Below are 15,260 nucleotides of genomic sequence, written 5' to 3' on the forward strand. Positions count from 1 at the left end.
TTAATGTGGATAGCCATATCTGACCGTGGTATGTCCGAGCCATTGTTTCGCACTTCCAAGGCTGTAGCGATCAATTCATCAATCTATATTAATGAATGTTTAGAAAAACGACTTCTTCCATTTATTCACAAGTATCATGGAGACTTTAACTATTTATTTTGGCCAGATTTAGCAAGTTCTCATTATTCTAAAGATTCTCTAAATTTGATGGACCAATATGTCTATTACTTTGATAAAGAATCCAATCCCCATAAATGTGCCTCAAGCACGACCAATTGAAAATTTTTAGGGACATTTGGCACAGAAAGTTTACGAGGGAGATTGGCAAGCTTCAACAGAGCAAGTTTTGATTGATCGCATTAAACTAAAACTACAAGAAATTGATTTAAACTTTTTACAGTCGCAAATGAAAGGCGTCAGAGCAAAATTGAGATCAATTGCAGATGGTAGTGTTTTTTCATATATAAAATAATATATTTTTATTAACAGATAAATGCTTTATTTAAAATAAATATAATAGTAGTTTGTTTTTTTATTTATAAATAATTTATTGAAGTTTTTATTTTGTCCGATAACTTCCGCATCACCCGTTAGTTTAAGGTCAACCTTTCTTGTTAAAATACCCCATCCAGTTTTAAGGCGACCAAAAGTGCATTCAATAGGATTTCGTGCTGCTCTTAGCATGTTAATAAAAATTACCTCTTCATTATTTGAACAATCCTCATATTCTTTCATACAGAATGGGAGTAATGGATAGGCTTGATCACCAATAAGATAATTAGGTATTTCCTCTGCTTTTTTTGTTGGTTTTTGAAAAATTTGAGGAAGAATAGCATTTCTTAACTTCATATTTATTGTTGAGTTTGCAAACACTTTAGCATCATGTACACTACCTGGCCACATGCACTCAACATCCATAAAATAGCCTTTGTAATCGCATACAGCTTGAATACTAAGAGAAAAATATTACTTATAGCAAAAAAAATCTTGTAAGTTAGTTAATAGACGACGAATAGGGATATGGGTGTCATCAATGCATCCAAAGGCTTGTGTTATACTAAATTTACTTTCAAACTCTAAAACTTTATTTCGCATTTCAGTTTGATTTCTTGGAAGAAATAGGTACTTGGCCCAAGACACTTTAGTATTGCCTTACAAACTGAAATTATAACGGACGAAGCAGTGCAGACTGCAATTCCAAAAGTATTTGTAATCATTCCCAAAGATCCAGTATCTTAAAGCAAATATAAAGCAATAGCTACTTTTTTATCTGCTGATAGAGCTCTAGAGTTAGGCGAAAAAGGGTTAGGAGATAAATTAGGGCTTGACTCTGAAATCAAATTCATGAAAAGAAACCACGAATGCTTAAAATTTGTTTTCCATACATCAATGGGACCTACACCAGTTAATATATTATGCCACCATGAATCAGTTCTGCCAGTTTTAAACCAGCAGCTACAATTTATTCTATTAAGGCGCCTCTCTCTTGCTTGTTTTATTTTTTGAAGTGATTGTGATCGTTTTTGTAAACGAATAATATTTAAAAAATTATCAAATTTAAATTTGTGAAGCTTATATAATACTATTAAGCTTTTAAGAAGCATTATTTGTGTTATAACACCAGTTAAACATATTGTTAAAATGCAATGTATTTTTTTGTCGATAGCCGCCATCTTTAAAGCTATTATTTTACCGATAAAGAGGCCAGCCCTGCTAGAAAAAGCCAGGCTGACCTCTATATCATTTTTTTTTTTTCAAAAATTCATATAAGTGCAATTTTAAAACTGGCTCGGTTTCGGGGCTAGCTCAGCAAACGGACAAGCCCTTGTCCGTTTGCTGAGCTAAACAGGCTTTCAGAATATATTGTTTCTTAAATAAATGAACCATCCATTTGCGATGTCATTGCGAGAAGAGCTTCAATAACTTCGAACGATGTTTTGCATTATTTTGTTCGCTATTGTCACGTTTTTTATTGTTATGTTTTCTAATTAATATGTTTTTAATTAATTATGTTTTTTAATTAATTTTGATATGTTTTTTAATTATTAAATAATTGCGCGGGTAATTAGATATTTTGGCACGAATATTATTATTATATTATTTTCATTTGACCAAAAATATTTTTTATTTTTTAACGACAGTAAGGCCTTTTACTTATTTTTAACAAGAGTGACGTTGATGCGCGAGGCCTTACTCTCATTAAAAATAAGTAAAAGTTTTGGTTGTTCGCCCTTAAGATGGCCTCGCTGCGCAAGGCCTTTCCTGACAGTATTAGCTCACAGAGTTTTTATTTCTCTTCAGCAGTGCTCTGTGAAAACCTGTAAGGAATTCTTAGGGCACCCAAAATAAAAAAATAATTAAAAAAAGCTAAAAAAGAGACGCTTTTAAACAATATTTTAAAATGTTTAACACGCAAGAAAATTGTAAAAACGAACATTTTTTGAACTCCATATCAAGTTGCAAAAAGAATTCTGTCCTTAAATAATTTTGGAGAAATTGATCTTCAAGAATTTAACGGCGTTGAAACGGGTCGTATTCTTCATTCTATAAACGTATGCATTAACATTGTCAGCCATATAGGTGACGAAATGAGAAAAAAAAATTATTACACAACTCATAAAATCAAAGATTTTTTAATGGAATGAATCTACCACTTCAAGCTAAAAATTAACACTGGTAGTGTACATTGGGTGCTGTATAAAAGGCAGTGTAATAAATTCACCAATAATTTGTTTTTAGATTTAATAGAAATTAAAAGCGTTACGGCTAAAAAATTATTTGATGCTTTACTCGAATGTTATCATTGGTATGGGATGACAGAAAAATTATTTAGTTAGAAAAAGTAGTGTTTTTAAACTAATCACTGAAAAATTTCTTTCTGTTATAGTTTAACATCACGCAAATTATAGACTTAAATCAGTGGGCGATACTAGAAGGGAGATTTTAAGTATAATAGATTCAAATTATTTTTGATAAACTTTACGTTATGTATCATGCTTCCCCCCCCCCCCCCTCAAAAAAAAAAAAGAGAGTTACATTGATGCGTCATCTAGTTTCTGTTCAGTTTTTGCGGTTTGGGAAAATTATGAGGCGCTGATGGATCGTTTTAAAGAAGTGGTGGTTAATCCTACAATGTTCAAAAATGAAAAATCCACTTATGAAGGTTTATAAAGTTACATCCACTGAGTTTTTACTGCAACAAAGCTTATGTTTAATGCTCTCCAAGAATTTTCGGAATTCAGTATGGACCTCTAAGACTGTAACATTGACCTGTACAAAGCAAATCAAAAAATTAAATGGTGGCCTTATTACAAACTTGCGTCAGAGTCAGCACAAAATTTCCGTTTTCATGGAGTTTTACTTCAAAATAAAAATTCAAAAATGATTCGGCTATCGATCACAACGCATCACACCTAATCATCACACCTTTGCACAAAACTAAAAGAGTCAACTGAGAAAAGGTTGCTTGCTGACAAAGATGTTGAATAAGCTCAATCGACTCGCATCTTCAACCAAAAACAATGGCCAGATAAAGTTAACACTCTAGTGAAATTTGGAGAAACTGAAATAAGAAATCTGTCAATAAAGCTATAATTTAATGACAGAGAATTGATTCATGAGTTCCATGAATTACTTGTAAAAAAAAAATATCCTAAAAATTTAGTTTATTTGTTGCACGTTCTTTATACTATCCCCATTTCCTCAAGTGAATGCAAACGAGGATTTTCAGAGATAAATCTGATCACGACACTAATCAAGACTTCCTTAATGACCAAAATAATTTCAACGTCTTTATTCATCAAATTAGTAAGACCACTGCTAACAAGCTTTGTTCTTTTAAAGTACTTTGATTCATGGTTGCTTAGTAGAAGGCATTCAGTTGTAGACATTAACAGCCAGGAAAGGAGATAAGATGATTTGTCCAACAAAAATTGGAAAAAACTCTTGGATTTATTATAGAAGTTTATAGTTTTGTATAGTTTGTATCTTATATACAGCGCCGTGACCCCTCACCCCATTTAACTTTCTTCCCCCACCCAAAAAAAAAACTTGTTGCTATTTTAAAAAATAAAAAAAAAGTTTCTTTTATTGAAAAACACCTTCTTTTATTTGTTTCTGCCTTATTGGATATGATGCGTAGTGGAGCCCACCAACGTCTATACATATGTATAAATTTTATTTACAAATTCAATTGCTAATATCTGCTTTATTTTTGATATATAAAGAAAAACACAGGTGAGTTCCGGCGCTTTTTTTTCTAGAAAAAAAGCACTGCATGCTAATAATATAAAAACTAAAATAAAAATATAATAACAACTAGACTATGAAAGCCAGTCAAGCAGAAACAAATTTTCAACAATACTCTAAATCGCAATTATACTTCAACGGTTATTCAATCGAAACGGTTTTTAAAACTGAATACCCGCTGTTTCTTTTTAGATTGTTATTTCTGAAAAATTAGCCTAAGCTACTTCTGTTTGTAACTAGAAACAACTAAAGCTACTTTTTATTTGTGTAAATATAACTTATTTAAGTAATATAAAGTCTTATTAATATGTTCCATTTTGTTATAAAATAAGTTATTTATCTTAAATCATTTTGAATTACCTTTCAAAAATATGTTTTCATGATTCAAATATAAATGTGAAGAAAACACTATGCAGCAAAAATATTTAATAACTTTTTTTATTTTCGGTATTTATGAATTAAAGTTAAAAAAATACAAACGAATATTTTTATGTTAAAGTGAAAAAACAAAGTTCTTTTTTATATTTTTAACTATTTAAATGCTATCTTTTGATTTACATACCACTTAAGCTTATAAAAATTTAAAGTTAAACAAGCTTTGCGCAGTGGCATTACCATAGACAATGAGGTTAAAATGAGTCGTGATTATTGCTAGTTGAAAAAAATGAGCAGCCGTGGCGCATTGGTATCGCACTTGCCTTTGAAACAAAGAATCCGTGGTTCAAACCTCATATCTAGGAAAGTTTTGCGACATCGGTTAGGAAGGAGGTGTGAACTTCGTATTAAATGCTCATCTGCGGTGCTCTGTGATAAGACCGTGTAAGAACTTCTATGGGAACCTAATTAAAATTTAAATTTAAAAAAAAAAAATTCTATTGACTTATATTTACATTTAAAAGTAGCTACTTTCCCGAGGACTTAATGGGTCGATTAACATTTGAAAAATGTTAATTGACGCATTAAGTCTTGTGCATATTAGATTTTTAGTTTCACTCATAAAGCTAGTATATAAATATAGAATATCGATTAGGTATCATTTATTTCATCACCGTTTTATTTACACAGGCTTTTAACAAAAACTCTCTTTAAAGAAAGACGATGTTGAGTAAAAAAGGTAAACTTTCTGAATTTCGCTTTTATTTTTGTTGACATTGCACATTAAAAACAGATACCAGAAAAACACAACAAAAATATAAAAAAATTAATGATAACTGTTAAAAAAATTAATGATAACTCGACAATATATACTGCATTTTGACAACATAAATGTTGAGAAAGATTATTGAAACTTTATTGAGATTATTGAAACTTTATTGAGATTATTGAAAATTTATTGAGATTATTGAAACTTTATTGAGAACTGCAGTACAAAAAGACTTTTTACAAAAAAAGTTTCCCTCTAAATGCTGCTTTACACTTCTGTTTAACTAAAAAAGATTTTAATCAAAGCAGTAATGTCACATGTGCCCATGCGAATGTGGAATCATTAGAGTATTAGGCGTAGTTGTCAATTCATTTATGTGATAGTCTTTTGATATTATGTGATAGTTCTATGATATTATGTGATAGTCCTATAATATTATCTGATTGTCCTATGATATTATGTAATAGTCCTATGATATAGTGGTTTTTTTGCCAAGTAATATAAATTAACGTAACTATTACAAAATAGTAAACGCTTACAAGTAAAACAAAATCTAAAACAAACAAAAAGCTATAATAATATGGGAGATTGGGGAGAAGTGAATCACGTAAATTTTTTTTAGGGTAATTGCAATATCTTTTTTATTTGATGTATAAACTGAACCAAAGAAGTTCTTACAAATAAAACTTTTTTGGCACCGATTCAATTACCTTAGGTTTCCAGCCAATTATAACAAAGTATATAAATTTTTGCTTTTAGAAAAACCGTGCCATTGGGGTAAAGTGGGACAAATAAATTTAAAACAACATTTTAACACAAATTGTTAAATAGAAACTGATAAAATCATAAAATCACCTGGTCGACATTAAAATGTTTAAGAGCTTTCACCAATTGAAATAATCAAATGGCAACGGGAGGAAACGGGGCATAAATATTTCTTTTTTCTGTCCCACTTCACCCCAATGTAATCACTTTTTTAAGGTACATTTCAAAATTAGAGCTTCTAGCGCGCGTAGGGAAACAAAGCAATTTCTGCTAAATAGAGTGGAAGAAATTAATTGTTTACGTTAAATAACAGTATTTAAGCACCACTCCTAGTTAGAAATTTTAGGCTGTCCCACTTCTCCAGCGTCCCACTTCTCCCCACTTTACCCTATTGATTTTCTTAACAAAAATTTTTTTTTCAATCTTTGAATCTATGCCTTCAACTATTCTGATAAAGAAATGCATTATTCAAATGGTGATGTTAGAACTGTTTTCTTTTTTTTCTTGTATTAGTGCTAGATAAAGAAGTGTGATTTAAAAAAAATAAACATTAAGCACAAATTACACACACATTAAAATAAATGAAATGTAGCTTAAAATAATAATGAGAATAAAACGTAGAACTTTTTGAAGAAATTTGAGAAAAATGCGAAGTAAACAAAATAAACATATAAACTGGTAATCGAACTTAATGTTTTAATGTAATAGGCAATGTAATATATCTTTTTCATAAACACGCATGTTTTTAGAAAATGTAAAATAGTCTCAAGAGTTCATCAATAATTTTCGCTCTTGTAATATAATTTTTTATTATATAAGTAATTAAAGACTTAATACAAATCACTCTATGTAACATAATTTCTAGAAACCACTTCATAAAATTTGTTATATAATGAGAAAATTTAGGATTATTTTTAAATTATTTATTAGTTTTAATTATTTTTTTTTAAACTGATCAATAGTGTTATGAAATGTTTAATTTTTTTCTAAATTCTAAAATTCTAGATAAAAAGCTCGGGAAAATGTCAATTATAAAAACCTAAAAAAACGTTGCGAAAAATTCTGATACCCGGAAGAAACATTTCACAGCATGCCAAAATAGTGTTAATAAAAAATGTTATCAAAAAGGGGCTTTAAACTTGTTTTTAAACTTGTTAAAAAATATTATTAAAAATGTATGTTATTTTAATTTATATTTAAAAATAATTTCAAAAAATCAATAAATTAATAACAAATTAATATATTGTAAATTTTGGTATCAGCAACAATACCATATTATTATAATACTAAGCAAAAAAAATTATATACTTTAATTGTAAAACTATCTGCTTATAGCTACCCCCTCACCCTACATGCTTATAGCTACCCCACCTCCATGCAAAAATAAAACTACCTGCAAAAATAAAACTACCTAATAAAACTACCTGCAAAAATAAAACTACCTAGCTTATAGCTACCCCCATTTCCATGCACAAATAAAACAGGAACTCCATCTAATTTGTATTTTCCTTGCATGTTTTTTAAATACGTTGCATAGCTTCCCTCTCCATATATGAAAAGTGAATACTTGGCAAACTCATGCTGCACAACATTCGGCATGGTCAATTTAATGAATTCTGGTTGCTCATACATCCATGTCATTCCACACCTACAAAATTAAGCATTTTTTTAAATTTTTTAAATGTTATCAAAAAGATGATAGACTTGATGGATTAGCTAGAATTTCAAAAAAAAGAAAATTTTAGAACATGAAATATCTAGATATGTCAGAATTAAAGTAATAACTTATGAAATAAAAACTTGGTGGCAAAAGCTAAGTTTTCCATTTCTGATAGCATAGTCAATAGTGAGAAAAATTTAAGCTTTATTCAAAGAATATGATTTTTGAAATACGTCAAGGAGTGTGCTTAGGCTATATTTACAAATGTTTTTTACAATACCAAATGGCATCTGGTTGGTAACTGAAGATAAACAGTCTTATAAAATGCAGTTAAGACCACTAAGAGAAGTAGGTCTTGCCACAAAAATACTTGTAAAAATCATCATCCATCAAAAATTATCAAAAGAAGTACCTCAAGCAGCAGTGCATGTAATCTTTCTTTGTCAAATAATGATGAAGAATCTGAAACTGTTTCTAATACATTATAATATCCAGAAACTTCAGTTAGTGATACTAATCACTCTAGATATACCGTGAAACCTCCTGCTAAAAAAAAATACCGAGCAATATTCAACGACAGGAATTGCAATTCAACTTGTGAAATAGACTAATTTAAGATCCTCTAAAACAAAAAAAGTTTGAATGCAACTACCTGACAAAGGCATGATTATCCTTACGCCAATTATATGCTTTCTGGAATTTGTGAGCTAATATCTAAAATTTGGTTTGATGTTCAAATCAGAGAGACCATTTTTATAAAGAAAATGATAATAAAATATTTAACTATGGCTTAAAGAAACACAAAAATCAATTTTTAAGAAACATTGGAATAGAAATAGTTTAACAACTCTAACGAAAAAAGAATTTTTGTGCTGAACGAGTGAATAAAACCATACAACAAATAAAGAGTAAAACTAAAATTTGAAGTTTATTTTTACAATAAATTCACAAGTGATTTTATTATAAAAGGTTTTTCAATTTTTATGCATATTTTGTGATTTTTATTATTAAATAACTCTAAGTATAAACTTATCGATTTTTACTGTCGCTATATTACTAAAACAATTTTTTGAGAACCTGGAGTAGTTTTTTGAAATAAAATATAAATGAATATCTATTTCAGTGCTTTTTGATCAAAACTCTTTGAAAACCATGGCAAATAAGCTTGCAAAAATGTCATAACCCTACTGATCAAGAGTTGTGATTGACAAGAGTTGTAATTGTTAAAATATCAGTACTGATCATATATTCCATAGATTGCGTCCTTAATTTGTATTGCGTTCTTTTCCATAGATTAGTCTGGTTCACAAAGTGAACTGCAGTTCCAGTAGTTTATTAATTAAAAACTTTGGATAATCACATACAGTTTTGGGTTGAACATAGTTTTTACTTAAATATTTGGTAAGGTTTCGCTCTGCAAAGTTGGAAAATTTTCTTTGAGATTTTATTTTTGAAATAATGTTTGTTATCTCACAAATTCGTTAAGGGTTACGCGGAAAAATTTCGAAATGGTTTCTATTTTTTATATCTTGATAGACAATACAATGTTTTGGAACTTTTAAATGATTTTTACTTCGATTATAAAAACGATGGGATATTTTGCTTTGGTTAAATCTGGTGTTTAAGTACATAAAACCTTACATTAGATAGGATATAAAATATCCGTGATTACTAATTTAAAAAAAATACTAATATCAGTATGAGCCTAGAATAAATTTGTATCATCTGCAAATTAACATGTGTCACTGCGAGCTTTGCTAGAACCATTAATATTAACTTTTGTTCAATGTCAGCAATAATATAAAATGATAAGTCATTGTTTATAAGATTTTATAAACTGAAACTTTGCTCAGTGATTCTCTCTGTTATGTAGATCACAAAAAAAAGCCTCGTGATTCGCAAAAGGAGAACCCGTTTTCCTGGCCTATTTTGAATTGGCGCATGCGCAAAATGGTCAAAGTTGTTTTTCTTCAGACATAGACTTAATATATACGTTTTTAAGCATTTTTTTTATTCTGAACAACTTTTTACTCATCACTAAGGACCTAAAATAAAAAGATGATTAATTACTTGACACATAAATGCTTAAAATAATGCACTAATTCTACCCTTTTAAAATAAAGTTTTAGTAGAAACAGTGCCAATAGTAGATATTGTATTTTTCACACTTAATAAGAACAGAATTGAATCTATTTCTAAAATATATATTTCTGGATTTTAAAAATCAAGGTATATTAAATACGTTTCTTTCTTCATCGTCTGTACATAATAAAAATATATATATATAATAATTACAATGACAAAAATATTGACTCGCCTAATGTAGATCCAAGTTTTTTATTAATTTGAGCACTGAAAATGAATGCCCGGAGAAATTAATGCATTCAACTTTCAAAAATATTTTGTACGTTGTTTTCAAATTAGAAAATGTTAATCCGATATCTAAATTTATAAGTGTTTTTAATGAAAGTTCATGGCTATTGTTCTGTTGGACGATAGTTTTTTACATTAGTTTTTCTCTTTCTTTGAATATTGGAACAGTTTTTGATATTTTTAAATTATCAAGAAAAACTCCCTGATTAGTAAAAAATTTAAAAATTTAAAACAACAGAACAATAAAGTCAGTTACAGAACTGTAACTGACTTTATTCATTAACTACATTTATATGCTTGAAATTAAAACATTCTTCAATTATATCTTTATTTAAATTATGTTAATAAATTAACATCATTCCTTATTTTTGCAAACTTAAAACTATGTACTGGTAGCTTTTGCAATTTGAGGAGCCTCTCTACATTTATCGTAACCAGCATAGAGCAGAGAAAAGATATTCATGAGAATGCTTTATTTAAAATATTTATCAACTAAAAAAATCGGTGGAGTTCGTTAGCAAGAAATACAAAACTTGGTTTAAAAAGTAATATTTCTACATATGTAGAAATTGACAAGGCGCACAGGACGAGGAAAAAAACACAACAGAACCATAATAGTCTAAACTTTAAACTGCAAAGACATAAAATCTGCATTGGATAACTAAGTTCAGTTAAAATTGTGGAACAACTGATTTTACGTAAACGTAGACTACAGCAAAAGAACTTTAGAGTTTCGAAAACAGTTGTTTAAAGGAAACAAAAGATTTGAGAGCCGTAGATAAATTTGCTTAAGTTGTATATAATAAACTTGTCACGCGCAACTTTTAAGAAATTCTTTTATCATAACTATGCTTTAATTTTTATAGTTTTTAAATGCTTAAATGGATTCAAATTACACTAGAAGTTTTGATATTTTCAATACAATGGTTTTATACTTGATATAGACTCCGGATCAAAACTATTTTATGGAAACAGATGTTTAACGAAGCAACAACAGCTATTTTTATAATTATGAAATAAAAAAATTTCTTGAGTGTGATAAATTTAATGCAATTCATATAAATATGAGAAGTTTTTGAAAAATTATTGAAAATCTTTACAATAGTTTTAAGGAAAATCTAACTATTTTTATTGCAATATGCCTAACTGAAACATGGTGCAGCTCTGGTAGTTCAAATTTAAATAAACGTTTCATAACACCGGGCTATAATTTGATTTCATTAGGGCGGAACACAAATAAAACCGATTTCTTTATCTATGTTAGAGAAAACCTACGATACAATATTAAGCAAGACATAAGTATTTCTGACTTCAATGAAAAGTTGTTAATAACTGAAATATTGATCAATGAAACTAAAAACATAGTGATTAACTGTAGTTATCGTCCATCTACTGGCGAAATTACAACTTTTTGTACATTTTATATGATGACGTTATAAATAAAAGCAACCACGAAAAAAAATTATTTTACATATTGGGTGATCTGAATTTTAATTGCTTTGAGTACCACATCAAAAAAAACATTAATGGGTCTTACAAAGCCTATTTGAAAACGGAGCAGTTCCTCTAATAAACAAACAAACTAGAGTTACTTAAACAACAACTTCCTTATTTGATAACATTATAACCAACCATATTTTTATTAATCGTTTAAAAAAGACATTATTAAAAGTGATATATATGGTCATTTCCCTATTTTCTTTTCAATCGATATTTGTGCGAAAATACTATATAATGAAAAAAAATGAAACTGTTAAAGTTAAATAAAGCAGTTGGTCCTGATGATGTCAATGGGAATAAAAGACATACTTTTCCAAATTTTTAAATTTTTTATTAATCAGGGAGTTTTTCTTGATAATTTAAAAATATCAAAACTGTTCCAATATTCAAATAAGGAGAAAAACTAATGTGAAAAACTATCGTCCAATTTTCATCCTCTCTGTTTGTTTTTTTTAAGTTTTAGAATGAACTTTGAACAACAGAATATACAACAGAACAACAGAACAACAGAATATACAGTCGCTTTTTAGCAAAAAAATTATTACATAACATGCAATATTAAAAAAAAAAATTATATAACATGCAAAATGTTTCAAAACAAATAATTCAACACACCATATCATTAATAAGCTTACAAGAAGTATACTTGACTCATTTAAAGATTTTAAATTCACATTGGGGATTTTTATTGCAAATAAAAATCCCCAATGTGAATTTAAAATCTTATATACAAGGTTGTTATCTGTTAAATGTCTGAGACATATTTTCTGCCGACATAAAATATGTTCCACATATTTTCTATCGACATATTTTGACATAATTCTATGTTTGAATTATTTTCTGCTGACATAAAATATGTTAGACGTATTTTCTATCGACATATTTTGACATATTTTCCCAGTGGACACACGACGTAATTTCAACGTTGATTTACGGTTGATTTTTAGTCGCGACGTCATATAACCAAAAATCAACATTTTATCAACGTTGAAAATTCGTTGAAAACAATCAACTTAACGCGACGTTGAATCAACGTTAATTCAACGTCTATATTATGAGTTTCACCATTCGTTTTGCATTTTGAGAACTCAAATACGCATGCGTGACTTTACGAGTCATTGATTAGGCCATCTATTGCCATTTTATAAGGTTTTGAGTTTGTCAATTTAACGATACCACATTGCTTAATTTGCGATGCATTAGTGAGAAATATTAAATAGATCTTTTTTTTTATTTCATCAGTGTGTATTGCATAAAGAATTTGCTTGAATTTGTTTTGGAGTTTAAGTAAGTAGTTTTTTAGAAATTGATTAAATTGTTTTACTATGTATGTTAGTATATTTGACTATACTAATTTTATATTATATAAATATAAAATATATATTATCAATGTTATATATATATATATATATATATATATATATATATATATATATATATATATATATATATATATATTTGTAAATATAAAAATAATAATAATAATAATCTATATGATATATTATTAACATATCATACATTTTATGTATATATCATATGTTTTATATATATATATATATATATATATATATATATATATATATATATATATATATATATATATATATATATATATATATATATATAGAACTTTTATATGTTGTCAGAAAGTCCATATTTTGTTGACAAAAAGTAAAAATTAAAATGCAAGGCCGGAATTTTTTTTTTTATTAATTGATAGACTGCCTGCCCCAACCAAACCATCAGTCGATGTAGCAACACTCCCTTGCGGGTCAGGCTAAAAGATAGTAGATGTAGCAGCACTCCGTTGCGAGTCAGGTTATTTGTCAGTCGATGTAGCAGCACTCTCTAGCGAGTCAGGCTATAAGATAGTCGATGTAGCAACACTCCGCGCATGATTTACAGTAAAAAATATAAAAATAAAAACATTTTATTAAAAAAATTAAAAATGAAAACATTTTATTAAAAAAAAAAAAAAAAACATTGTTTATATTGTTAAAAACATTCAGAATGTTTCTAAAAACATTCTGGTCAATTAAATTTGCGTTTTTGTGGTTTTTTTAAAAAACGATCAGTTTGTTATTAAATTAATGGTTTTAACTTTCTGACAACTCGCATATGTTGGACGGAAGTCAAAAGAAATTAAAAGTGACGTATGTGTTGGCGTAAGAATCACTTTTTTCCTTCCGCTCTTCCCAAATATAAAAAAAAAATAAAAATAATAATAATAATAATAATAAAAATACTATAATATAGTATTATGATTATTATAGTCTATATGATATTTTATTAACATATCATATATTTTATGTATATATCATATGTTATATATAATAATATCATATATATATATATATATATATATATATATATATATATATATATATATATATATATATATATATATATATAATATATATATAAATATATCATATATTATATGTAAATATAAATATATAAATAAATATAAATATATAATATATACTGTGAAAATGAAAATCGATGCCAAGTTTACTAAATGGTGAAGAATCACGCACTATATAACTAAACAGTGTGTTTTATGTTATTTTCATTTAGCTATTTTATTCTAAAAACTTCCACTTGTATATATATATATATATATATATATATATATATATATATATATATATATATATATATATATATATATATATATATATATATATATATATATACATACTATAAAAGTGCCTTCTGTTGTTTAGGGAAATGGCTACACGGTTAAAGCGATGGAGTCGGAATAATGTTTTGGTTAATGAGCTTCTTAGTAGTGACATTGGTATTGATTGCTCAGCTTCATTAAATGAAGATGTCTGTAGCAGCAGCAATTGTGAGGCTACTACAATAGAAGATTCTGAATATAATTCAGACTCTATCTTACAGGATGAAATTTGAAACTAAAAATAAAAGCAACTCAGATGAAAGCAAATTAAGAGGGAAAAGAAAGGGGGAGGGGGGAAATATTCCGGACTTTTTCCGCAAACAATTTTTCGGATTTTTCAAATTTGACCTGGATGATCTATTATATATATGTATAATTTTTATTCAAATTGACCTATTTCTACAGAAAAAAAAGTCATTGAATTTTTGAAATCTTAAAACCATTCGCAATTCCGCGGTATACGCGGTGCCATTGGGCTACCTAACCTGATATTGTATCAAAGTTTAATGTATTTATAAAAATAATAAATTTTTGTTGTAGGTTAATGACCAATGGTTTACAATCAAAGTTCAACATGGCTGGCGGCAGGGGTAAAGAGAAATTTGAAGGCACAATCATTTGTAAGGTTGTTGTTGGAAAGTCATGAGTAATGTTATCTGTTATTGAAAAACACAATTTGATGATTTGGTGCTACTTTAATTTCACGTTCCTGCTGTACTTGTTGCAAATTAATCTGGCAATACCTTTTTTTATAGAGAGCGTCATGCTTAGTAAAGCGACTGCTATAGTTGCTGAAGTCAGAACAGATATCATGAGTTTGTTGAAATATGCACCCGACAGATCTAATGGTGGCGGTCGGTGCGTAAATGACGATTCGAATATGTTAA

At 28.1% G+C, this 15,260-nt stretch overlaps 1 protein-coding gene and 1 pseudogene across 3 annotated transcripts in view; both read left to right on the forward strand.

The window, feature by feature from the left end:
* Positions 1-4,842: 4,842 nt before the first annotated feature.
* LOC136075642 (U4 spliceosomal RNA) lies at positions 4,843-4,916 on the forward strand (annotated as a pseudogene).
* A 265-nt stretch (positions 4,917-5,181) lies between these two features.
* Positions 5,182-15,260, forward strand: part of LOC100214636 (uncharacterized) — a 125,231-nt gene continuing 115,152 nt past the window's right edge. For 2 of the 3 annotated variants that reach the window (XM_065787913.1, XM_065787912.1), the window contains exon 1: positions 5,217-5,362. In XM_065787913.1, coding sequence (XP_065643985.1) covers positions 5,347-5,362 — 16 coding nt within the window. In that variant the 5' untranslated portion in view covers positions 5,217-5,346. Of the gene's footprint in view, positions 5,363-15,260 lie in introns of all 3 variants that reach the window. The other variant, XM_065787911.1, reaches the window with a different exon arrangement.

Source organism: Hydra vulgaris, chromosome 01 (assembly GCF_038396675.1).
Source record: "Hydra vulgaris chromosome 01, alternate assembly HydraT2T_AEP".
NCBI classification, from domain to species: Eukaryota; Metazoa; Cnidaria; class Hydrozoa; order Anthoathecata; family Hydridae; genus Hydra; species Hydra vulgaris.